Source organism: Macaca mulatta, chromosome 8 (assembly GCF_049350105.2).
Source record: "Macaca mulatta isolate MMU2019108-1 chromosome 8, T2T-MMU8v2.0, whole genome shotgun sequence".
Classification (NCBI taxonomy): Eukaryota; Metazoa; Chordata; class Mammalia; order Primates; family Cercopithecidae; genus Macaca; species Macaca mulatta.
In genome coordinates, this window is record NC_133413.1 from 114,344,676 (window position 1) to 114,370,974 (window position 26,299).

At 32.5% G+C, this 26,299-nt stretch overlaps 1 protein-coding gene across 8 annotated transcripts in view; it reads left to right on the plus strand.

The window, feature by feature from the left end:
- The window catches only part of RIMS2 (regulating synaptic membrane exocytosis 2), a 747,502-nt gene that overhangs the window by 488,812 nt on the left and 232,391 nt on the right, over window positions 1–26,299 (plus strand). For 2 of the 8 annotated variants that reach the window (XM_028852821.2, XM_028852833.2), the window contains 4 exons: window positions 792–857; window positions 16,145–16,324; window positions 17,203–17,312; window positions 18,136–18,168. In XM_028852821.2, the coding sequence (XP_028708654.1) occupies window positions 792–857; window positions 16,145–16,324; window positions 17,203–17,312; window positions 18,136–18,168 (389 nt within the window). The remainder of the gene's footprint in view (window positions 1–791; window positions 858–16,144; window positions 16,325–17,202; window positions 17,313–18,135; window positions 18,169–26,299) is intronic. The other 6 variants (XM_077943948.1, XM_015145825.3, XM_015145824.3 and 3 more) reach the window with 5 other exon arrangements.

Genomic DNA, 26,299 nt, shown 5'->3' on the forward strand with positions numbered 1-26,299 from the left:
GTTGAGAGAGTTCAAGGTTCATTTCCATTGTTTATGGAAATATAATGATAAACTCCTAAGATCAATTGTTTTAGTATTAAAGGTTCTAAGAAAGTAGGACGTTTTAAATTAGTGCTTTGGAAAGAAGAGATAGGTAAAAGATCAGTGTGCTGCTTGAATTGCTTATGGTAGTTATGAGGCAAGAAAGGTAGCAAAGCCAATAGCATGTAATACATAATACATAATAAACATAGTGAATGGAAAAATGAATGGCATCCAATAAATTTAATAAATACAATTAATAATAAAAGTAATCTGGATCAGTTTGCTCTTAATTAAATGGAATTGTTAAAGCCCTTTGTAGTTATTTTTAATTATCAATAATTAAAAGAGAAATAGTTACCTTATAAATTTCCCAACGTTTATAAGTATTTGAAATTACTTCATTTATTATTTCCTTCTTAAACTTTCTGCTTATTTTATTTTTCTCATCTCATCTTTCCTCCTAAAAAAATGGTAAAGCATCTCTATCATATAACATATTCTAGATGGTGCTAAAGATGTTTAAGTAATAATTGATAATGTTATATTTTTGTTGTATTTTATTTTAAAATATTTAGAATATTTTAACCTTTGGCACTGTCATATTACAATGAACACTGGGAGGAAGGGGCAAGCTTTCCAATAACAGTTTCCATTTGCTTTGCTTACTATCTGCCTATCTTTTTAAATCTCACTTTTTAAATTAAACTATACTTTTTTCACTTCTTTCTTGAGTCTTATTTATATTCTTGTTTCTGCCATGCTTGCAGTCATTTTCTTACTCTACCTCGCTCCAGATACAGTCAGACCATTGACCATCATCACAGGGATGACAGGTATATTTTTCTTACAATTGAGTCTGTTTGTGCAATTGCTTGTGCCTGTGTATTGATATGATATAGGTCACTTTTATTTCTGTTTTTATGTATATACATATATGGTTGTTAATGAAATACAGAAATATCACCCATATAAAATAACATGAAATAAAACATATTAACTAATTGTAGTAGGACATCAAAAATACAGTGTCCCTTTTGTAAATTAGGATCATCTCTTTGGTGATTCTAAAAATTTAGTTCGCCAGGAATTACGGTTAACTCTCTATTATCCATAAAGATAGAGTAACAGTATTCTCTTTAAGTTAACTCCAATTGACTACTCACCTTCCTCAGCAGAGTCCATAATTAGGTATTTAGATGGCATACGTCTTGAAAACTCACTTTTCCACCTCACTACTCCAGAGTAGAGGAATCTGTCCTTGAAGTGCTTAGGTTGAACTGATTTGTTTGTGGTTACCTTGTCGGAGGTGGCTGTAATCTACTCCTTTGTCATAGTAGGTAATCCATATCTGCAGAGAATACTGAGTCTGTGAGAAAACACTTGTTCATTTCTACCCTACCACCATTTCTCTTTCCAAAGTGGGAATTTGCAGTGAATCATAGATAGTACAGCTACAATGCCTTTAGGAAATATAATTTACATTGGAGGGAAATCTCAGTTTCCTGGCATGTAACAGCAAGAGGGATTAACTAGAAAGAGAGGTTAATTAGAAAGAAAAGGGAGAGAAGATCTCTAAAATTTGAAAAGTTCTCAAGGCTGTATGAAGATTTAGAGATTTGAGCCAGTGACAACATTTGAGATCATTTAGGTAAAGAAATAATGTGGTGGAAGGCTTAGCTAGTATAAATTAGGAATTATGTGCCATGGTTGGTCACCTTGACTATTGTTTCTAAGTGATTCAGAGTTATGTGTGACTTCCTTCATCCCTAGGAAATTAACTAAGAGTCGATAATAAAAGAGTTTATAAAAATTATTAAAAACTAATGAGTAAATTTATAAGTATTTTATTTATATGGGTAAAGGTGAAAGGAAACATAAGAGATAATAGCAACTGCAATTTACTAATAACTTTTGTAATATATTTCAGCAAATATAATTGAAATTTAGTGCCTTCCAGTTTATTATATGATAATGGTTATTGCTATATTTAATTTTCTTTGCAATTTTTTACTTTTTTGTTATTCTGCTTCAATCCTAATTATCTTTTGTTGTTTTTTGTTTTTACTGTTGCTATATATTACATTCCCATTATTTTTTACTTTCAGTAATTATACATTTACTTTACAAAAATATGGAAAAGTAGTTATGTAACTGTATTTTGATAATTGGCTAAAGCCTTTTTAAAGGTGGGTGATACACATGAATGAGACATTACTGATTATAGACTTACTGTATATACTCTGGTGTCTCTTCATTTCATTCTAAGTTAAAATCATATCACATCACTTTTTCAATAGTTTTTTTTTTCCTAGTTATCAACAAATAAGTTGTTTGCTTTATGTTACTTAGTTTCTCCATTCACCAATGTAGCTAGAATTAGTTCTTGGTCATCTCAATTTTGCACTTTTCCCCAGATTCTCAACTTCAGCCTAATTGGCCCGTTTTGAAGAAGACATTTATGAATTGTCTTTTGGTGCCACAGTTTGGTTTGTGCTGAGGAAACAGAGATCATTAATGTTTATATTGAAATGTAACATGGAAAAATCTGTTTCCACAAGCAAGTTATCAAATATCTAATGTAGGATTTACTATGTATATTTACATGTATATGTAATATTTATTTTATATGTATTAAGGTATTTGCGTTGCCCCAGGACAACAGAAATTCTTGAGGGTCTAAGTCTAGTGACCTAGACAATATGGGTAGAACTCGTAAGAATGAAGTTCCTTAGTTTTTTTTTTTAAATATTTTGTACCCATTAACCAACCGCTCTTCATCTCCTTCTCTCTACTATCCTTCCCAGTCTTTGGTAACTACCATTCTATTCACTGCCTCCCTGAGATCAATTTTTTAGCTCCCACATATGAGTGAAAACATGCAATATTTGTCTTTCTGTGCCTAGCTTATTTCATTCAATATAATGTCCTCCGTTTTCATTCATCTTGCTAATCATCCATTTCATACATGATTTTATTCTTTCTTTTTTAGCTGATACTACATTGTGTGTATATATATCACATTTTCTTTATGCATTCATTTGTTGATGGACACTTAGGTTGATTCCATATCTTGGCTATTTTAAATAGTGCTGTAGTGAACATGGGAGTGCAGGTATCTCTTCAATATACTGATTTCCTTTCTCATGGATATATACCCAGCAAAGGGATTGCTAGATCATATGGTAGTTCCATGTTTAGATTTTTAAGAACCTCCATACTGTTTTCTATACTGGTTGTATTAATTTATATTTCCACCAGCAGTGTACGAGCATTCCTCTCCAGCACTTGTTATTTTCAGATTTTTTTTATAATAGGCATTTTAACCTGGGTGAAATGATGTCTCATTGTGGTTTTGATTTGCATTTCTCTGATAATTAGTGATGTTGAGCATTTTTTTATATACCTGTTGGCCATTGTATATCTTCTTTTGAGAAATGTCTATTCAAGTATTTTATCCATTTAAAAAAATCAGATTATTATTGTTATTTTGTGCTATTGAGTTCCTTATATATTCTGGTTATTAATCCCTTGTTGGGTGAATAGCTTGCAAATATTTTCTTCCATTCTGTAGGTGTCACTTCACTTTGTTTATTGTTTTCTAGCTGTACAGAAGCTTTTTACCGTGATAGAATCTCATTTGTCAATTTTTGCTTTGGTTGCCTGTGTTTTTGAGGTCTTACTCAAGAAATCTTTGCTAGATAGAAGGAGTAAAATCTAGTATTCAATAGCACAGTCAGGCAACTATAATTAACAATAACTTGCTGTATATTTTAAAATATCTGGAAGAGAAGATTTGAAACGTTCCCAACACAATAAAATGTAAATGTTTGAAGTGATATATATCCCAATTACCCAGATTTGATCATTACATATTGTATGTTTGTATCAAAATGTAACAGTACCCCATAAATATGTATAACTATTATGTATCCATAATTTTTTTAAATATTAGCTTTCTCCTAATTTTACTACATACAAATGAATGTGTATTAGTTACAACACAATGTAATAACATGACATCCTTGAATCTACTACCCAAACCAAGAACCAGAACATCTAATTATGTATCTCACATTTCCCTGCACTCTCCTTGCCTATTATATCCCTGTGCCTCTTTCACAGAAGTAATAAATGCTATGTTGAGTTTGCAGTGTAACTTCCTCTTTTTTTACTTTTTTTAAAGGGACTTTGATCATTTGTTATTTACTCTACTAACTTTCTAAGTTTCTCATCCTTCTGACCTCCATCCCAATCCACTTTGAGATTCTTGGACTGATCTTTTTTGGACATGTGTTGAACATGTGAATGCTGACCTAGTAATCTATCCATTCTCCTGTATTTATTTCTGTAATGTTTTGTGCGTGTTATTTTTATATCTTGTACCTTTGTGTGTAATGCAAGTAAATACAACCACCCACTACCCTTCCTTGTTGCTGTTGTTTGTTGACCTCTTAGTAATATCATTTTATTCACGGATTATTTTAGAACCTGGCTTTTCTTCCTCAACATCAAATTCCTGCCATCAAGCGAGAGTAATGTCAGCATTTACCTCAATAATGTATTTAGCACCCACTCACTTCCTTAACTTTCTCTAATGTAGTGAGCTTTATCTCCAATTCTACTTTGGTCAGTCACTCTCATGACCATACTTCACATTTTATTATCAGTAGAAATTGTTCTAGCTCTGAAATCTTAATTTGAATACTACGCTCTTGGACTCCATGATTGCACACTTTTTTTCTTATTGTTTCATTAAGTTATTTCTACTTCACTTGTTCTTCTGTCTCAGTAGAGAATACTACTCTCTTGACCCCTTTATTTTCTTGCTGTTAGCCTCCATCTTTCTTTATCTACTTACGTATCCAGAAGTTGAATCCATTCTCAGAAATATCCTCAATGCTGTTGCTACATTGTTCTTCTTTTACGTATTGAACAAGGTTCAAACCTGGATTACTTTCTTTCTCTTGTAGAATGGTTTTTGGACTAGATTATCCATATTTTTACTTACTTGAGTCAAAATAATTGACCACTTAAAAGTGGACAATAAAAAGTAACTTTTTCATTGAGAGCTGTGGTAAAAAAAAAGTAGCATCAGTATCTAAGTATTCAGTTCTCTAGCCTCGGTTTCAAGGTAGCATATACTTGCAACTGGAAATTGTTTCCTAGGAATAATATGTGTTAATAGCTTCAATTGGGCCATAGTTTGGCTATATGATATCTGGAACTTTCTAAATGAATGGGATGAATGCAGTAAATTCAACATGACATCTCCAGTTATGCCCACTCCATTAGAAGAAGCTGGACTTTCACTGGTCTACCGTAGTGTATAACATGAAAAATTATGAGGACTACCTCTTTTGGAACAGAAGAATAGAGACTTAAATAATGTTTGCTAAGCTTTTTTTATATTACTTCAAGAGACAATATTAATTAACAATAGAAATCAAAGCAAGTCTTCTGGCCAGGTTATGCTAACTAGTATGAAATAATATTTGGTTCATTGTGCCTTTTAAAATGCACTCATTTAAACAAACATGTTTAGGATGGATATCATGTTACCCTTTATTAATATCTCTATTAAAATATACCCTTTATTTTAATAAATATAACCTTTTTTAACATTTACCTTTGTATCCTACTTATTTTTCTAGTATTCATCCCTGCTTAGAGCTATACACAACATATTAAGGAACTACTAACATCTATTGTGGGCAGCTACATTTTTATGTAAAGTGTCATGGAAGAGACAACAACTCCAGCTGTATCTTAAAGAATAAATAGGAATTATTTAGATTCATGTGGAGATGAGGGAGGATGTTTGTGACATTTTAAAGAAATGTATGAACAGGGTCACAGAGGTAATAAATATTGTATTTTAGAATTGTTGTAACATTATTTGCAAGGCAGGAAATAGGAAGAAATGAATCTGGAATGATAGAGAGGGTTCCACTTATGAAGAATCTCTTGTTTATTATTATTATTATTATTGAGATGGAGTCTCACTCTGTCGCCAGGCTGGAGTGCCAATGGCAGATCTTGGCTCACTGCAACCACCACCTCCCAGGTTCAAGCGATTCTCCTGCTTCAGCCTCCTGAGTAGCTGGGATTACAGGCATGTGCCACTGCATCTGGCTAATTTTTGTATTTTTAGTAGAGACGGGTTTTCCCCATGTTGACCAGGCTAGTCTCGAACTCCCGACCTCAGGTGATCTGCCTACTTCGGCCTCCCAAAGCGCTGGGATTACAGATGTGAGCCACCATGCCCAGCCTGAAGAATCTTATATACTCTTTATAAATGTTAAGGAACTTAGATCAAAGACTGTAGGTTCTAGAGGTACCTTGAAGGGATTTAATTAGGAATAGTGATAACAAGCTTGTTCACCTTAGAGTACCTACCTACACACTATGTGAATGATTGATTTGAAGAGAAAAAATGAAAAGAGAGACATGTAGTGGATGGAAGAACAGAGAGAAAATAGTGGTTTTAATAAACTAAAATCAGCAATACTTGATAAATAATGGAATTTGGATTTTGAGAGAGTGCAGAGTCATGAAAAATTCCCAGTCTTATACCTTGGATAACTAGATTCATAAGGTACCTTAACAGGGTCCAGGTGGGTTTTTAGGGGGGGAATCAGTTTAGGTGTGAGACAAGTTCAGTTTTGGAATTACTGAGAAAGCTAAGAGGAAATGTCTAGCAAGGAATAAAGTAAACAATTTTAAAACTTGAAGTTGCCTAAGCTACATAGAGTAATTTCAGAGTAAATTCACTACTAATGGTAAGCAGTCATAAAAAGTAAGCGAAGTCAGTCTGAGAAACAACCCATGAAATGAGGGCTTAGAAGTTTTTCCCTGCCTGAGGAACATTATCATTAAGTGGCAGAGGGAGGAAGAGGAACTTCTGAGCTACATAAAGAAGAATGAGAAAAGTGGAATGACAAGAGCTAAAGGAATAGTTTCAAGAAGAAAGTAATAACATTACAGTAAAAATAATGAATGAAAAATGCGTGTTGGATATGTCAAGTGAGGTGTCATGGATGACTTTAGCTAGGGTAATTTTAGAAGGAAGGTGGTGGGGGGGAAAGCAGGTTGCAGTTGCCTAAGTATGACCAGGAGATAAGAAAATGAACTTATCAAGAAAGTGTGAAGGAGAAGAATTAGATAGCATATGTGATATCAAAAGATGTTTATTTCCCTTTGATTAGGAAATATGTCCATGTGTTCACACACTGGAGCAAAGGATGTTTTAGAGAAAGATAAGTCAAAAATACAGAAAAAAAGAGAGAATGATTGGAAGAAGAGTCTTAGGAGAGGTAGGAAGTAATCAGACTAAACACACGGGTGGATTTTGTGAGCAGAAAGAAACTGTTATTTACCACTGAGGCAGGAAGAAAATAGGTGGGAGAAGTGAAGCTAAGTAAAAGGATGCTAATAGAGAGAAATCAAGTTAGTTATTAAACCATTGTGAGTGTTTTAATGACTGTGTGAGTAGGAAGATTGGTTAGAAGGGAATCTGAGTGTTTTATGGGAGTGGTTGAGATGATCAGTCATAGAGTCCAGGGTGGATAAGGAAAGAAGAAAGTCAAAGATAGTAATATACACTAGCAGGAATTTGTGGGACTGATGCCAGAATAAAGTAAGGATTATTGAAGTCTTGAAAATCTGGAGATTGGGCTTCATGATTGTTCAATGATTTTCTGACTTTGCATTGAAATCTTCTAGCACTACCATAGTCAGTCCCTAAAATTAGCAATGACTAAGGGATAGTGATTGGAAGTTGGATAGATAATAGCAACCTGTATTAATAATGAACGTTACTGCCAAGTGGAATGCTTAAGAGAAGTAAGGACTATGTCCATTATGGTTCAGAGGGTAATAGTCAGAAGTGTCTCTAGGGAGCCAACTTCCCCTCCTGGATTCCTGGACTGTGAAATGTGAAAGAATAAGTAGCTTCTGCAGATGAAGGCTACAATGGAAGCAGAGGCTACACAGTTGAACTAAATGTTATTTGAGGCAGGAATATGCAAAAACCATCCTGCAGGAAGGTTGATGTTTAAGGAAGTTTATTAATAATGGAATAAGGGTTCTCGAAAATACAAAAGAGAATTAGAAGAGATTAAGAATGATACAGAAGAGAGAATAGGAAATGAAGAATTTAGGGAGAAGAAGATACCAGGGGGCAGTGGGGATTGCCTTTTACTTGATAGCCAAGAATCACAGAGATAAGATAATTGAATAGAACTGATTAAATTAAAATATTCTAAGTTAATTGTCAGTTGTTGTAATACCAGAACTGGCTGAGGGTCCCTGGAAAGGTTTGACCTGTGTCCAGATTAATGATGAGGGCTGCTATGAAGTTTGAAGAGAGGCAATGATGGTCTTATCTCAAGATGGGTATCATAACTAGAACCCTGGTTAAAGAAAGGATTCTGACAAAGCTAGTGGAGTCATGGTTCTACACATAGACTGTTTTCTTAAAGATTCCCTACATGGAAGGTAGTGCTGAGTGCTCTTAGTCAATGTGATGTAAGCCAATAACACACTTTCCAAACTGCTATCATTTTTAATATTAGTTTCTCTACATTACCAGTCATCTTCTGTCCTCTTACAACTGTTTTGTTCTCCATCAAAACTAACTTCTTACATTTCTGACTCTAGCCTGTCTTAGTTTCTGTGGAATTTTCCTGCATTTATTATTTCTTGTTTCTGTTGTATTTCAATCTTTCTTCCTTTACTGATTTTATTTCTCCTCAAATTACTGTTGAAGTTGTCTTAATAATACCTTCCGGCCGGGTGCGGTAGCTCACGCCTGTAATCCCAGCCCTTTGGGAGGCCAAGGTGGGTGGATCACCTGAGGTTGGGAGTTTGAGACTAGCCTGACCAACATGGAGAAACCCCATCTCTACTAAAAATACAAAATTAGCTGGGCATGATGGTGCATGCCTGTAATCACACCTGCTCAGGAGGCTGAGGCAGGAGAATCACTTGAACCCGGGAGGTGGAGGTTGCAGTGAGTTGAGATGGCGCCATTGTACTCCAGCCTGGGCAACAAGAGCAAAACTCCTCAAAAATAAAAATATAAATAAACTATAATAATAATAATACCTTCTTTCTTCAAGCTAACTTGAGAGTGGTCTATTTCTCTCTCTCTCTCTTTTTACTTAAGTCAGTTATCTCGAGTATGTGTTTTTACATATGCTTCCTTCACTCCTTCATCAGCTCCTAAGCCTTAACTTTCTACAGTTTGACCTCTGCCTCCAGTGCTTTACTGATATTATAGATATAAATATATATATTTGGGTTTGGGTTTTTGTATGCACCTTTTTTGAACTATTTAATTTCTGTTAATAGATCATCATTTCATTTCTGAGGCTGAAAATTTCAAAGGTTTTTTTAATATTTAATTTATATGGTGATTTGTCTAACATTTTTGAGAGAAAAAAAATCCCTACTAGCAAAGAAAACGCAGTTCAGTGAAATTAGCAGGCTTAGAATAAAGACAGCCCAGTTCAAGTTCCAGCCCAGAAAACATCAAATTCTGTGAATTCCTCCAAGCTTCTATAAGCCTTAGTTTGCTCATTTCTAAAGTGAGAGAGTTTGGATTATATAACTTCTGAGATTCCTTCTATCGCTAATATTGTTTGCATGCTTCTGAATATTATGTATGTTCTCTATATTTTATATTATATGTTTTGTATATTGTGATTTGTAATGTTTGTCATTCATACCTTCTTCTCTGTTTCCACCCTTATTACTACAAGTCAGAGCCTTTTCCTAATCTAGCTCATTCTCTGCAGTACCGTTGAATTATTCTTCTTAATTTATTACTTGGAAATTACCTTTGTTCAGAAGTTTTTCTTATTACTCTCATTGAAAATTAAACTGTTTAAACCTCTTAACTAGGCATTAAAAATTGTCATAAATTGATTCTGATCTAATTTTTTAGCTAACATTTTACCATATTCTACTTTGTTATTCCTAGCCTTTCCATTTGACTATTTTATCTTCCATCATCTATGTGTCTGCTAAAATTTCCCCATCTGTTCATGCATGCTGTTCATCTTTTTTACTACAGTCTTTATCAAGCAGACTTATTTCAGATTCCCCATTTGATAGTTTCAACACCTATACCATCTCTTAGTCTGCCTCTGTTGGTGGCTTTGTCCTTGACAGGTGGGCCTTATTTGTCATGCTTTTTTGTGTTTCAAATAAATTTGTGTTGAATGTTGAGATCATATCATCAGTAATGATTGAGGCCGATAGTATTTATGCTTGAAAATGAGCACAACTTTTGTTCTGTTAGTTGGGGGGTTGGGGAGCATTAAGCAATCTTCAGACTGCTACATCTGAGTATGAGATTTGAACTGGTACTATGAAGTGACCGCTGCTGGCAGCAGGCAACAGTGCATTTGAGAGATTTGCATTATACCCATTTCTCTATCCACATAAAAACAGCAAAACAAAAGGAATGCTGGTGAATTGTTCAAAATTGATCAGTGAAACTATTGAATCTGTATTCTAGCTTGAGAGCCATACCTCATCAGTATACTGATATAATACAATAGCAATTCATAACTATATTGTTTAGAGATATACCTTTAAAATGTTTGCTATTTTATGGAATCTGAGAATCTGGGAAGTCATAATCAAGATCAATAATTTGGTGGAATAACTTTAATTTTTACGTTTGACAAATCATTATTAAATTTGAACATTCATTGAATATGGGAACTACCTATTTCATAAAAATAAGGATTTTACAGGTAAGATGTAATATTATCTCTCAGTATTCTTAAAATTTATATTTTAAAGATGTATTAATTTGTTCTGCATTAATTATGCTGGGTAAATAATCCTGCTTTGTGGTTTTGTTTCTGTTACTTTTTAAATAAAAATTAAGTAACAATGAAAATTATAAATATTTAATATACTTAAAATATCTTCAAAATATTTACATCTTATATGTTTGTGTGTGTGTGTGTGTGTTTAATAATACAGTATATGTTATTGTTCAGTATTGTATTTGTCCCTAATTTTCTTGAGGAAAATGGGACATTTGGTCATTTCTTTGTGCAATTTTCAATAATGAATATATTTTTTAAATACCTTTGTAGATGTGAGAATACTTCTCTTTTTGATAATAAAATAATAGGCTTGTGGGTAATAGTAATTTTTTTCCTACATGAATGATGTCTTGCTTTGTCACATCAATATATATATTATACCATTTTCACATTTTAGATTGTTATTAACTTGGCTGACTAAATATTGTCATTTTTGAATAAGCTTATTTACTTTTAACTAATATAAAGTCTTTACATCTAACTCAACAGAAAGATTCTGTAGAATAATGCTGTTATGCCCAATGATAAATTAATCTCCAAAATAATATAATATTCCTATTTGTGCACAATACCTATTTGCTTATTTACCATGATTTCTATGACAAATATTTTGTATCTTGCAATCCTCTTAACATTAGAAACGATGCTAAAATAATGAGCTAGAGTTTTTAAAAAGTTAGTCTTGCACATTAGTGATGACCATGAAAATTGTAATTTTAAAGTTGTCATAATTACTTTAAATTATTTGTTATATACAAATATGTATATATGCTATATTAATTATTCTAAAATGTTTCATTTTTAATGTTTTCTAGTATATTTTATCATGTATTTATACTTCAGTTATGCAGTTAATGCCCAGAAAATCTGTAGATATTCAAGATATTTTAACAAAAATAAAATGTTTCTGCTGGGTTTTTTTTTTTTTTTTTTTTTTTTTTTTTTTGAGACAGGGTCTCACTCTGTCACCCAGACTGGAGCGCAATGGTATGATCACAGCTCACTGCAGCCTCGACCTCCTGAGTTCAAGCATTCCTCCCACTTTAGCCTCCTGAACAACTAGGACTATAAGTGTTTGCCACCACACCCGCTAGTTTTTTTTTTTGTATTTTTTGTAGATCTAGGGTTTCACCATGTTGCCCAGTCTGGTCTCAAATGCCTAAGCTCAAGCCATCTGTCTGCCTCAGCATCTGAAAGTGCTGGGATTACAGACATGAGCCACTGTGTCTGGCACTTCTGCTATTCATCAGCTTATTCTATATAGTATGGATATAGAGAAGTCATTTCTTGCCCCAAACCTGGGACTATACTTGTCCTTCAGAGATATATCCAATTTTTTTAAATTTAAGATGTCAGCTTTATAAAGGAAAAGAATAATTCCTAAGTAGCTTTACTTTTTACAAGTTTACTTTTCAAGAAAACCTATTACATTTACTTATGACATCTTTCCAATATAAACATGAAATAAGTCTGATTTAATACAGACTAGGTTCTGAGTTACTATTGGGAAAATTTTCATTGATTTCTGAGTTTTAGTATTCTTAGTATTTATCATACCTGTAGAGATACTCTACATTGAGCTTACTTTGATCTGGAGTTGTATCATTGTGAAAGATATGGATGGATGGATGGATGGATGGATGGATGGATGGATGGATGGATGGCAATAACATTGGATTATAGACAAGAGTGCCCACTGACCTCTTCTTCCCTAATAGAGGGAAATCCCTTGCAAGACAGTCCCTTGCATACAATCCCTTGCATACAAATCCCTTGTCCTTTCATTGAATTAGGAAACCTAAAGTACATCGCAAAACTGATAAAATAGGTAGGAAGTTGCATCAAATACTTGGAAATTTTTTAAAATATTTTATGAGCAACTATGTTGACCTGAAAAAATGATTCAAAACTGACAACTTCGCTGAATGATTATAAAATTATTTTTCCCTTAGAATGACTGAAAATAAATACTAAATCACATTATTTCAGTTTTAGTTTTTCTTATGCATAAAGATTGCTATTTAAGACAAAAGTCTTCTAAATTGTTTTCTTTATTGTGGCCTATTGTCAGTTCATCCTCATCTCAAAATCTGCATATGCTAATAATGTGCTTTTAAGACTGGGTTGTTAACAGTAGTATGTATTGTTATCACATTGTTAGTCAACATAAATTAGTGGAGGAGCTGATACACAGTATCCTTTGTGAATGCATGCAGTTTAGAATAACAGCCATTAGATAATGATGGACAGTAGCCTAGATCAATTCAAGTGCAAAAAAAATTAACTATAAATAGAGATTAGAAAATGTAAACTATTCAAAAAGATGTAACAGTGATAGATATTAAATCACTTTTTAAAAGACAATGGAATTATTTACATAAGAAAGATTTAAATTTACAGGTGAGGGGGCCCTAGCTTTTTCAGTGGCTTATCCTTTGGTAATCTGATAAAACCATGGCCACTGTTTTTGGAATAATATTTTATATGCATAACATAAACTAAGGTAAATAAAATGGTTACAGAAGAAACGACTTATATTGAAATAAAGACTCCAAGTTAAGAACCCCAAGTGGGCCCTAAAATATTTTAAGCCTTGCAAGTGTTTATTATTTCCCACTTTTCAGTTGCTGCTATTCAAAATTAATTATATATTCTCATCTTTAAATTAAAACAAATTCAGAATTTTGGTGGGAGTTTGTGAGTGTTATATCTCAATCCCTTTAAGGGGCCTGATATAAGACTGGGTAATTTAGGCATTACTACTTTAAATTTTCATAGCAGTAACATTGTGTCTAAGCTAGTCAGACCTATTTTTATCCAATGTAGGAGCAGGAGCCTGTGTCAGCCTTCTCTTGTGTGCTGTCAAAGTTTAAAATACAGTAGCTTTCCATTCCCCTTAACTGTGTTGGGACATTTGGGGAAATTTCTACCTTCTACTGTGGTTCTTTTCATTTTTCATTTATTAACGTATTTTCATTTCACACTATGGTATTTATTTAATATATACTTTGTATTTATGGACAAAACTATATAAGTAAAATGTAAAAGATGGGTTAATTTTCAAACAACTTTTTTTATAAAGAGACATTTTTCATAAGGGCTACTTCCTAAGGAGTGACCACTGTTTTATAAATAATGGTCTCCTTTTGAGGACATAGGACATAGCAACACATTTAAAATAATTCTCTGGTTTTCACTCATTATCATATTTTTCAATTATTAAAAATGATGCTTCACAAAGAAGTGAAACTGCATATCCTAACATTTACTCCACTTTCCACTTGGAAAAATTTCTTGATGGAATCAGAATAAATTAAATTATATATAAACACATGAAATATTAGTCTAATTTTCTGTTAGGGTAATTGTAGCTATTTCCCAAAGTTTTGTTATATAATAAGATGTTTATTATTAATGTAAGATAAATCTTTAAAATAAATGTAAAGATGGATACTCTTAAAAAATAGGTTTTAAGCAATTTAAGAAATAATATATAAAGAGATATACCTTTTGTTTCTGTTTATTATGATGAAGATATATAAAGATGTTAGACTAAAAACATGTAGCAAACTACTGAAGACACTTATTTCTAAAGAAAAGTGTTCTTTAATGAGAACACTTGGACACAGGAGGGGGAACATATGGGGTCGGGGGAGGGGGGAGGGATAGCATTAGGAGATACACCTAATGTAAATGATGAGTTAATGGGTGCAGCACACCAACATGGCACATGTATACACATGTAACAAACCTGCATGTTGTGCACATGTACCCTAGAACATAAAGTATAATAAAAAAAAAGTGTTCTTTTAAAATAGTTTTTCAGAAACAAAAAGACAGCTATGATATTTACACTATGAAGTTACCTTTTCATTTCTCTTGCCATGTAACTGTTACTAATAATTAAATATTTTTTATATATTTACATTTAATGTCAGTTATTTTGACATATTCTGGATGCACTTATATGAAAATACTGAACTTAGTAAATCACATGATAGTATATGGATTTAAAAGTATTTAAAAATGCTCTGACTTATATGTTACCCTATGACTTTAAAATGTTAAATAATCACAAGATATGGTGTAGAATAAAGCCAATATTCACTTTCTAAAGTCACCTAATCTAATATCAACTAGTACACAATTATTTGCCATATAATTCATGACATTTGGGAAATTATGTCCTTTTTTTCTTTTTTTTTAAAATTACTTGCATTTTTCATTATCCAAAATAAGGTTGAGATAACTTATAGGTAAAGTGGATGTCATTGAAACATTAGCTTTGAGGGAGACTAATGCTTTCTTGACTGTCAGTATTATATAAGCATTTCCATTTTTGTGCTTACAACTGGATGGGGAGGAATAATTTTATTTGAAATATACTTTGGCATGTTTTACTTTTGAATTCTGGAGCCAAAGCTAGTGTTTTTAAAGTCCTCTCCCAAATTGTGGGGCTGGTATTAGAAAACATTTATTGATCATGTTAGATGTAAAAGTATTATGCTAGGTTCCAGGGATAGAAAGGTCAACAATGAGAGGTTGCTTAAATTTAAGGATACTTCCTTCAACAAGGATTAAGTTTTGGTATTAGATTTATCTGTGGTCAAAGAGATCATGTTGTTTCAGAATTATTGTTCCAGTTAATACCCATTCTGAATTGAATCAGTTGGCATAGCTAAAGTGCACCGAGATAGACAGCCAGTTAACCAGTTTTCTACAGGGTAATTTTTCTTGTGGATCGGGTTTAAATATGGCTACAGACTTCAAAGTCACCCTATTTTCTTATAACCTCATTTTGATTCTTCTGTTTAAATGTTCAGGTGTATAGTGTTTTCTGAAAGCCTTTTTATATCTTAGTTGGTATAGTACTAAACAGCTTCAGGTGCTACAGAATTAATGCTTATATGGTTTTCTTCACTCTTGAAAATGTTAGGAAAAGTCATTGAATTCTTTAAAATAGAATAATTCACATATTTCACGTATTCCATTTAGGGAATTCATTTTGGAAAGCAAGCAGTTTTGTTTGTTGTTTTTTTTATGACTGAGCGACTATTATCTTTGCTGGAAATTACTTTGAAAGGCAGATTTGGTTTTTTAGAAATTCTTAAGAAGTTTCATTTGAAATTGCTCAGAATATGTTGGGGAAAAGAAAAATTTTTACATACTCCATAATTTTAAACAGTTACCTTTTTCAAAATCAGTTTGATGCATCATAACCAAATAGCAGAAGGGCACGAAAGATCAACTGAGCTGCTTTTTGACTAACGTTTCAGGGATTGTGAAGCAGCAGATAGACAGCCATATCACAGATCCAGATCAACAGAACAACGGCCTCTCCTTGAGCGGACCACCACCCGCTCCAGATCCACTGAACGTCCTGATACAAACCTCATGAGGTCGATGCCTTCATTAATGACTGGAAGATCTGCCCCTCCTTCACCTGCCTTATCGAGGTGAAAGATAAATCAATCAGACTAATTTCCCCTTTGCCCCACCAGCACACCATTTTATTTTCCCAGCAACTAAATGGTCTCTTCTATCATCTTTGGCTGATCACTAGTAATAATTGATACTAACCTTTCAATGTAAACACACTATTTATATTCAGTGGATATAATAGTGTGTGGCTACCATTGTAATTTGTTTATTAACTGTCCTGACTGCATTTGTTTTGTGATTTCTCATTAATCAGGAGTCCTGGATAAATTCCGTCATTAACTGTCATGTTCCTCTCCTACAGAATGAGAAACTATTTGTGTCCATTACACATCACTTTTCAAATCATCATAATGATTACAAATAAAACTAGATTTTTTAGTTTCTATCGATACTACTGTTATGTATTAACCAATATTTTCCTTAGTTAAATCTTGAATTGTTCAGGGTTTTATTTGTAGTTTCATGAGATGTTTTCTAATAAAGGGATATTTAATATAAGCCTGAGTAAAAATCTCTGGATCAAGGGAGAAAGGTTAGTGTTGAAAGTTTGAAATCTGGTAGAAAGAAAAGTACAATCTTTTCTTTCTTGATCTGCAAAATTGTCCTCTTGCTTTCAATGGATAGAGTACTAATTTACATTAATAATTCCATGGATTTTACTGTAGGGTTTTGTGTGCATGTATGTGTATGTATGCATATTACACCAAAAATAAACATCTTTTGCTATTTAATCATTCAGATATCCATATTTTGTCTAGTTTTCCTAACCTTTTAATCTGCAGCCAAACTTCTTTTTAAATTGTATTTATACAGCTATCATATGAACCAAATATAGGTATTAAAAATATGTAACTCATTATACTGAAAATTAATATTAATTGTGTGTCTTTAGGTCTCATCCTCGTACTGGGTCTGTCCAGACAAGCCCATCAAGTACTCCAGTGGCAGGACGAAGGGGCCGACAGCTTCCACAGCTTCCACCAAAGGGAACATTGGATAGAAGTAAGTTTTATTTCTAATTATGTCGTTTAGGAAATACACATGGAAGCTAAGGTGAATCAAGATTTTCTTACTTTTGTGTTAGTTTTCTTCTTTTGTTAATTGTATGCCTTGTCTTATTTGATAATAGTTATATTTATAAATATTATGTATTTTTGCATAAAAATTTGTAATATTTCCAGGTAAAATAAGGTATCTTTATTGCTCTTGCACATTTTTAAATTTGAATAAATGCATCTTAAAAAGTAAACATAATAGTCTTAAATGAGCTGTTGGATAATATTTCTTTGCCACAACTAAGTTTATGTAATTGTTGATAGTTATATAAAGTTTATTAGTAACTAGCCAAATCAATTTTCACACACTGCAAAGGACTGGTTAGCTGATGCACAACAATGGTGATCCTTCTCAATACTGGAGAACAAGAAAAAGGTAATCATGAATATACAATGAAAGATGCATGTTGTACTGATGTTTTTATTAATTTTACATTTTTGCATAAAAAGCACTATTTGCTGACACACACATGAACATACTTCCCAAACTTCTATAAATTCTTGGATAAAGGACCTCTAAAAGCATGGATAACTGAATATAACGGTTTTTAAGATCATTTTTTCAATGATCCCTTTATTTAGTAACTGGATGTGTTTTGCAAATAATACATATATATTTAAATCATTTAACTTTTCTCTAGTAGATAATACATTCTGTGCCTTTGGAAATTTCTGTTGTTTTTAACCCCTGTGTTTTGGTTCCCTTTTTTTCCTTTTTTTTTTTTTCTTTTGTTTTTGTTTTGTTTTTTATTTTTATTTTGTTTCCCTAGACAATGGAGTCAAGGAGATAGAACCTTATGAAGGTCTGTACATAAAGGAGGGTTTGTTTTGTGCTAACAGCCTTTTTGGGGAGCTAGTAAGCAAAAATAAACCCAACTGCAATTGATGTCCCTTTGTTGTATAGACTTATATACAGTAAAATTATTTTGTTTTATGATATCTGACAAAGTATTCAACTTTTTTTTTAACTTGGAAATTATACCAAGGAGTTAAATTTCTTTGATTGATCAAATAAGAATGCAAGGAGTTTAACTTCTCTTAAATGAGCAGATAAAATGTGCTCTTTCATAAAATTTTTATGTACCTTTTAACCAGAATACTAGATTTTGAGTAAGACTTTAACCAAAGATATCAATTGCAGTCTACGTTTACATCATTGAGGATGTACACATAGTTTAGTTATATTTATCATCATATATTTCATTTTTTATTTATGATGATGTTTTTAATTATTAAATTTGGCTTTCTAGAAAATAAAGTTGTTGAATTAGATAGTGATTGTGGCTTGTGTTTCCAACATCATTTTTCATGTTGTAGCAAGACTTACATATAAGACTTACGTATATCAGAGTTAAATATGATACAGTTTTATTATCAAACACTACATTATGACTCAGAATAAAATACTGAATGGTGATATATGGAGTGTCATACATTTGCTAGATCAATACAAAATCATCTGCCTGTTATGGAAATCTGAAATTAACTTTGTATCTTTAAAAACTTGTTGACTGTTTACTGATGAATCTCTAGCACATAGAATAATGCCTGGCACATTGTAGACCCTCAATAAATCTTTGTTGAATAAATTCATGAAATATTTATTTAAAAAGGGAAAAGCTACCTCAAATAGTATACAAAGTACCACTACAATAATCTTGTCATTCTATATATGTTTATATTAAAATTCATATTTCTGTAAACTATTTGTAACAAATTTGTAAGTGTGCTGCATTTGAGCAGCAATACTTTTATACCCTTATATAACTTGTTGATATAAGTTGTGTTCTTGTTAACTGGATGATGGTCAACTTCTGTTTTGTCATTCTTTCTATTTCCAAGTACCATAATTTTGAACAATCCAGTGATATTGTGACTGATGGTCTATTATGCTGCCTGATAAAAAGACTTCACAGCATTTTTATAGTTCTTAATTATTTGCATAAAATTGGGGGCATAGAATTTTAAATCACTTTTCCTAAGGAAAGTTTAGTAATATTTATGTAACTTTTTTCTCTTCAGTGTTTTTAAAGATGGAGTTTCAACATCATTTATTGGCATATAAACTCAGAAACTATCATTTGTGCACATTTTTTAAATTGAATTTTTAATGTCGTTTATAGCAATAGACTGTTGAAATACAAGTAGCTCTATTCTTTGTAATAGTAAGTATACTAGAAAACAGAGCCTATTGGTGATGCTGAAAGTCAGGGTTGGTGAAGTTTCTGATGGGCTTCTCAGTAAAGATTCTCTTTACTATTGTTTTTGACCCTATAAAATTAATTAAAACCAAAATTTTCCTTTAAAGTCCCCAATTGTGATTTTTCCATTTTTTTAATTTCATAAAAGAAAGAGGAGCCAAAACCTCCCTTACCCTTTTTAGTATGATATAAAAGGGGTTTTGTTTTATATAAAAGTATGGATGATTTTTTAAAGTGTTTTTATAAATGCTGATATGGAGACTTCAGTAGATTATGCAAACTTTTTTAGTTTTAAAGAAGATATAATATCTCTTTTAGAAATCTCAACTTCAGTTAATCTTCAGTAAGTAGCACAAATAGACTTACCAGTTGATGGTCTAAATCAAATTATGTTTGGATTATCACCTAAAAAGTTAATTGTGAGAAGTTGTAATTTAATGGCATTATTTTAGAATTAAAGTATTGAAATATTTATTTTCAAATCCTTTTCGACAGCCAACGTATGACCGAATCATACTTTAACTCTTTATGATTTTGATTATTTTATATTTTAGTCTTATGTATTTGGCCACTTATCTTTGTTTAGAACCAGAGAAGTAAAATAAGAATAATACAGAAAGCACAATGTACTAAAAAACTATAAGGCATTGTTATTATTTTATTTTTCCCTTTTATGTACTGCCATTTTGTAAAATGTCATGTTCTCTTTTTCTAGAAGAAAAGTTATATAACTTTTTTTAGTAATATACCAAGTTTATATATATTTTGCCTACTTTACCCAGTTATCCACATATTACAAATATTTTAAAAGTCACAGTTTCTCTTTTACAAAGTCATCATAAAAGCAGACAATGTGATAATTAACCAGTAAGTTTATTTACTTTTCTATAGCATGTCAGAAACTTATTAAATGTAATCTATTGGGCCAGGTGCAGTGGCTCCTGTGGCTCACATCTGTAATCCCAGCACTTTGGGAGGCTGAGGCGGGTGGATCGCTTGAGCTCGGGAGTTCAAGACCAACCTGGGTAACGTGGTGAAACCCCATCGCTATAAAAAAATACAAAATTAGCCAGGCATGGTGGTGCACTCCCATAGTCCCAACTACTCAGGAGGCTGAAGTGGGAGGATCACTTGAGCCCAGGAGACGCAGGTTGCAGTGAGCTGTGATTGTGTCACTGCACTCCAGCCTGGGTGATAGTGAGACTCTGTTTCTAAATAAATAAATAAATAAATAAATAAATAAATAAATAAATATTGGTGTATTTATCATTCTGAATAATTTAGAATTTTTTATTTGTTTAGTTTCTTTGAAGAGTAACAGATACACCTATTTGGTCTTATATTTTTCTTTACCTTTGCTTATGCAAGTACAGAAGTTAATGAAGAAACTGAGCATATGGAAGAGCAGGGGGAAGAAAAGCAGGGAGAAGAGGTCAAGGCAGGTCTGTCTGACTGCGTATCTAAAATAAATAAGCGAATGTTTTCAAATATGACTTTTCAATTTTACATAAGACTTTAGGCTCCAAATTTATAACTGCACAATGAAGAATAGATTGTTTTTCAGCACTAACTTTAAGATAAATTACCTAATTTTATTAATGAATGGGTATTACTTAAGCTATCTAGGCAATTTGTCAGAATATGTAATTTACCCAACTGGCTAAATATTTTCCCTGATGTTTAAATCAAACTAGAATTATAGATAGTGCCCCTGACCAAGATATACACCTACCCTTTACCCAGCTTTACATTCATTTGTTTATTCAAAAAAATTTAACGAGTACCTACTAGAAAACTATACTTTATCATGTGTTGTGGTGAGTAAAGGTTTGTTGAAGCTTTAGCACCTTCTCCCATGGATTTTGAATCTAGAAGAAGCAAATTATAAAGAAATATAGAGCAGAATATAAATTCCATTAAAACATTTATAGACCATGATCATTTTTCCCATTATATTTTTTTCCTAAAGTAAAGCAATTATAGGTTTCTCTTCTTCATTCCAGTTCAATATTACTCTAATATTTATTGTCAATCATAATTTCTCCCCATCTTTCTAAATGAAATGCATACCTTTTATTTTTGTTGTTTTTAAAGTCCCTATTATGTTTATCTATCATAATGTTTAATGTTGGTGAAAGGATTTTAAAACTTAAAAGATTCCAGCCTGGCCAACATGGCGAAACCCCATCTCTACTAAAAATAAAAAAATTAGCTGGGCATGGTGGTATGCGCCTGTAGTCCCAGCTACCTGGGAGGCCGAAGCAGGAGAATCGCTTGAACCCGAGAGGCAGAGGTTACAGTGAGCCAAGATCATGCCACTGCACTCCAGCCTGGGCAACAGAGCGAGACTCTGTCTCAAAAAAGTTAAAACATTATATAATCAGTAAATCAGTGTATTTTTATATACTACCTTTATCAAATTTTCACTATTTTTATTTGAAACTCAGAATTGAATACTAATCTTATCCAATTGTCAAGTTTAATTGTAACTTTCTTTGAATGATACAGAATATCTTTAATTTTATCAAGTGTTTAACTGACCACTTTTTATTTATGAATAATAGAGTGTTCTTTTTATGCCTTTTTTTCCTCTGCTTTCCATGGTGTGAAAGCAATACCATTACGTATATTATACCTAAGATATATTTTCATGGAAGCATTCTTTCAGTGGAGTTTTTAGTTTTACAACTGAAAACATCTCTTAAGCTACTAGAATTGCTCATTATCAGTAACTTTTCAATGTCGTAAAGGTGACAAATATCAAAGTCATCTGATAATGGAAACAGGCAAGTTTAATTGCCTATTTCTAGACATATAGAATTGCTTGGGTTCTGAATATCTAGTATCTAACTTCTAGAATGTCATTTTTCTTCCATTTTCCTGGAATAATTTAGGAATCACATTTTTATGGAATACTATAAGAATGAATTTCATTTTAGCTTAGCTGTTAATGTTTTCCCATTAGCTCATTCCTCTGCATCTCATATAGTCTATACAAACACTGCAGCCTTTCACGCCATTAATTGTCTTCCACATTAAAGTCATTTTTTAAGATAGCATTAGTTTGGGGACTTCAGCAATAGTTAATATCACTTTTCCTTATTTTAAATAAATTAAGATAAAGACGCCCATGTGCTAAACCAGTTTGTTGCTGGTGTTTTATTGTCAAAAGTAATTAGTAAGTTGCATCAGTTTTTAAATTAACATAAAAGCATAACTATATACTATTAAGATGATTTTTCACTTATTTGGTTTTTATTAATTCTCCTATGAGATAGGAAGTATATACTTTTCTCTTGTGTTAATTAATATGGGATGTCATGTGTAGTGCATGGATTTGTTTCCCTATTGTGTGATTTCATCTTTTTTGATGTGCTTTGTTTTTATTTTGGTTATTAATGATCTTAATCATTAATCACTATTGTCTGTTTTCAATATTATAAAGACAATGAGGGAGAAACACCAACACCACCTACTAATGGGAAAAAAGGCAAGTCTTAAAATGAAGTTTATGGTGCCTTTCTAGATATTAAACACTCCGTATTGACATTTGTAATATACTTGAATTGCTTTTTAAAATAAGCATAAGTACAAGTATTAGTCTCAATTTAAGTTATCCAGTATTTAATATGTCTATTCTTTTTTATTTATTTCTAAATAGGAAATTAGTCTTCAAAATACTTACCTTTAATGATTCTGATACAATTCTATTTTATTGAACTGTAATGGCATTAAAATTGGAAGACTAACTTTGTTGATCATGTTAAGGGAAAGGATTCTGAGGAAGATACTAGTGGTCATGTTATACATTTACAGAATCACAGCATGGATATTTTTCAATCCAGAAATCGTTTTAAAATTGAATTATTTTAAAAACATTTTAAAGTAGAAGTTTAAAGTAGAAAATGAGACAAATTTAATCATAAGTTTAACAATAACATAAAAGGAAGATTTATAACATTTGTGAATTTTTCATAGTTCTATATACATGAATTAAAACTGCCTGGAAAGTAAAAAGATGATTGATTTTAATACTTAGATGTGATTTTCCTATAATTATTGCTGACATAATTCTGTAATCTGCCACAACCAAATTCTATCAGAATGGTAGGACTGTGTATGTTTTGCAGTAATTGATTATCAAATATGTCTACATATATTGATTTAGAATATTAGCATTTTAAAATGATTTTATCAAAAAAGTAACATCCCGTTCTATATCATAAAATTTGGCTCAAGCGATTCTCCTGCCTCAGCCTCCTGAGTAGCTGGGATTACAGGCGCCTGCCACCACACCCGGCTAAGTTTTGTGTTTCTAGTAAAGACGGGTTTCACCATGTTGGCCGGGCTGATCTCAGACTCCTGACCTCAAGTGATCCTCCCGCCTCGGCTTCCCAAAGTGCTGGGATTACAGGTGTGAGCCACCGCTCCCGGCTTCGGATTTCTCATAACGTCTTTATTTTGCAAAGGCAGTTTCACATGTAAAGTTTTCTAGTGACAATGATTGTTGAAACCTCAGTTATAAATTTGTTTTTATATGCACACTTATAAATTTGTGTTTTTATCATTATATGAAATCCTCTCCACTGTAAAACATTGCTATTGCTATATAAATCAATCCAACATATGATATAGTTGAACCTAGAAATTAATGAATAAATTTGTAAGATGAGAACTCTGCACATATTTCACATATGCTAACTTGGTTTTTACTTGGCTTAATGTTTTGATTATACCTATAATTAAGATTTAGTTATTCAATTTGTCCTTTGCTATCTTCTTCTGAGAGATTGGCTTTTTATTTACGGTTTATTTTATATATCACAATAAAGTTCCTAAGTAAGTTTAAGGGAGGACTTTTTTTTTAATTGGTTAAAGCATATTGTGGATATGTTAAAGTATATTGTTGTAGCAGGTGCAGTCAGAAGGATAGTTGGGGCTAGAGGGGTGACTCATATATGAACTTATAGATCATAGTTGGGATTTTGGTTTTTATCACATAAAATGGGAAGGTTTGGATTAAAGTGACACAATACCCCTTTTTTTTTTAGTAAGATGACTTCAATTGCTACGTTGAGAATGCCCTCAAGAATTAAGATTGTTAACAGGGAACATTGTTAGGTTTTGCACTAACCCCGGAAACAGATGATACTGGCTTAGACCAGTGTGGTAGCAGTATAAGTTGTTGGATTCTGAATAGATATTGAAGATAGAGCCAACAACATTTCCCAACAAGGTAAAAGAGGAAGAAAGATTCCATAATGACGTCCAAGTTTTTAGCCTAAGTAGAAAAACAGTGGAGTTTCTATTAACTAATACAGGGAAATACTTGAGAATAATAGATTGAGTGAGAATATCAGGTGCTCAGTTTTGGATATGATAAGTTAGAGATGCTGTTAGACATCCAAGTGAAGATGCCAAATTAAATATGGTCTACATTTCATATTAGAGGTGTAGACTGTAGCTATAAATCTGGGACTCATCCATATAAAGAGGTATTTACACTGTAAGACTGGTTATCAAGAGGACAAGTAGACACATGTAGGTAGATAAAGAAGAGGTCCAGGAAGTATAAACTGGACCACTTTGATACTTCGAAGTTGAGAAGATGAAGCAGCCAGAAATGGAGAAATTGGGAGAAGAGTAACAAGTTAAGAAATTACTTGAAGGAGAGAATTATCAAGAATGTGAAACAATCAGCACACTTAGCAAGTAGGAAGTCACCATGTTGACTTTTATTAAGAGCAGTTTTGGTAGAGTGATAAGGGCTAAAGGACTGATTAGAGTAGATTCAAGGGAAGAGAGGAATGGAGACAGCAAGTGCAGACACCTTTGAAAGGCTGTAAAGGGAAGAAAAGAAAAATATCTAGAGCTGTGAGGAGAGGTCGAAGAAACAGAATACATGAAGGATATGTGGGAAACTTCTTGTTCCCTTGGCTTCTTCTGAATCCAGGTCTGCCACTTTGCTGTTTAATGCCATGTGGCCTCGAACCGTGTGCCTATAGTTCACCAAGATATCTATCAGTGTTCTGTGACATAGCTCCTTGATTTAGAATCAAATACTTTTAGATTTGGAAGGAACATTATACATCTTTTGATAAAACTATTTTCCCTTATAGATAAAGGAGGAGAATTCTGGAGGATAACTACCTTTCTTCAATCCACATAGCAGCAGATCTCTAGTCTAGACTGTTAATCTCATGTGTTGATATACCATGCCTCTTCATAGCGTTCTATGACACTGTTCTAGATTGTGTTCTCTTTGCATGGACTTCAACCGGTTTTTTGTTTGTTTGTTTTTTGTTTTTTGCTGTTGTTGTAATTGTTGCTTTTAGACGTTAGCTAAAGATGTAGTTCAACCAATATCTTCTATTTTAAATGTATTATACTAGATAGCCATTAAGGATGCAAAGATAAACAAGACATATTTCTTGCCTTTAGGGAGCTCCCAAGGGGAAAAAGTAATATAATGATAAGAAATAAAACATAGCTGGTAAAATTACTCTATAATGTGTAACTTACATTAAGTGTCTTAAGATCATGGTACATATTCAGGGTCAATTTTATAAGGAGAAGGTAAGTTTTGAGAGGTTCTGGGTAGGTTTTCAGTCCCAAATATTTCTGCCATTACCTGTCATGGTATTTCATATTCCGCTATTACCTAATGGCTTATTTTCGTAATACAAAGCTTTTAGCCTTTCTAGAACACTGAAATATAAATATTCCTGAGGGC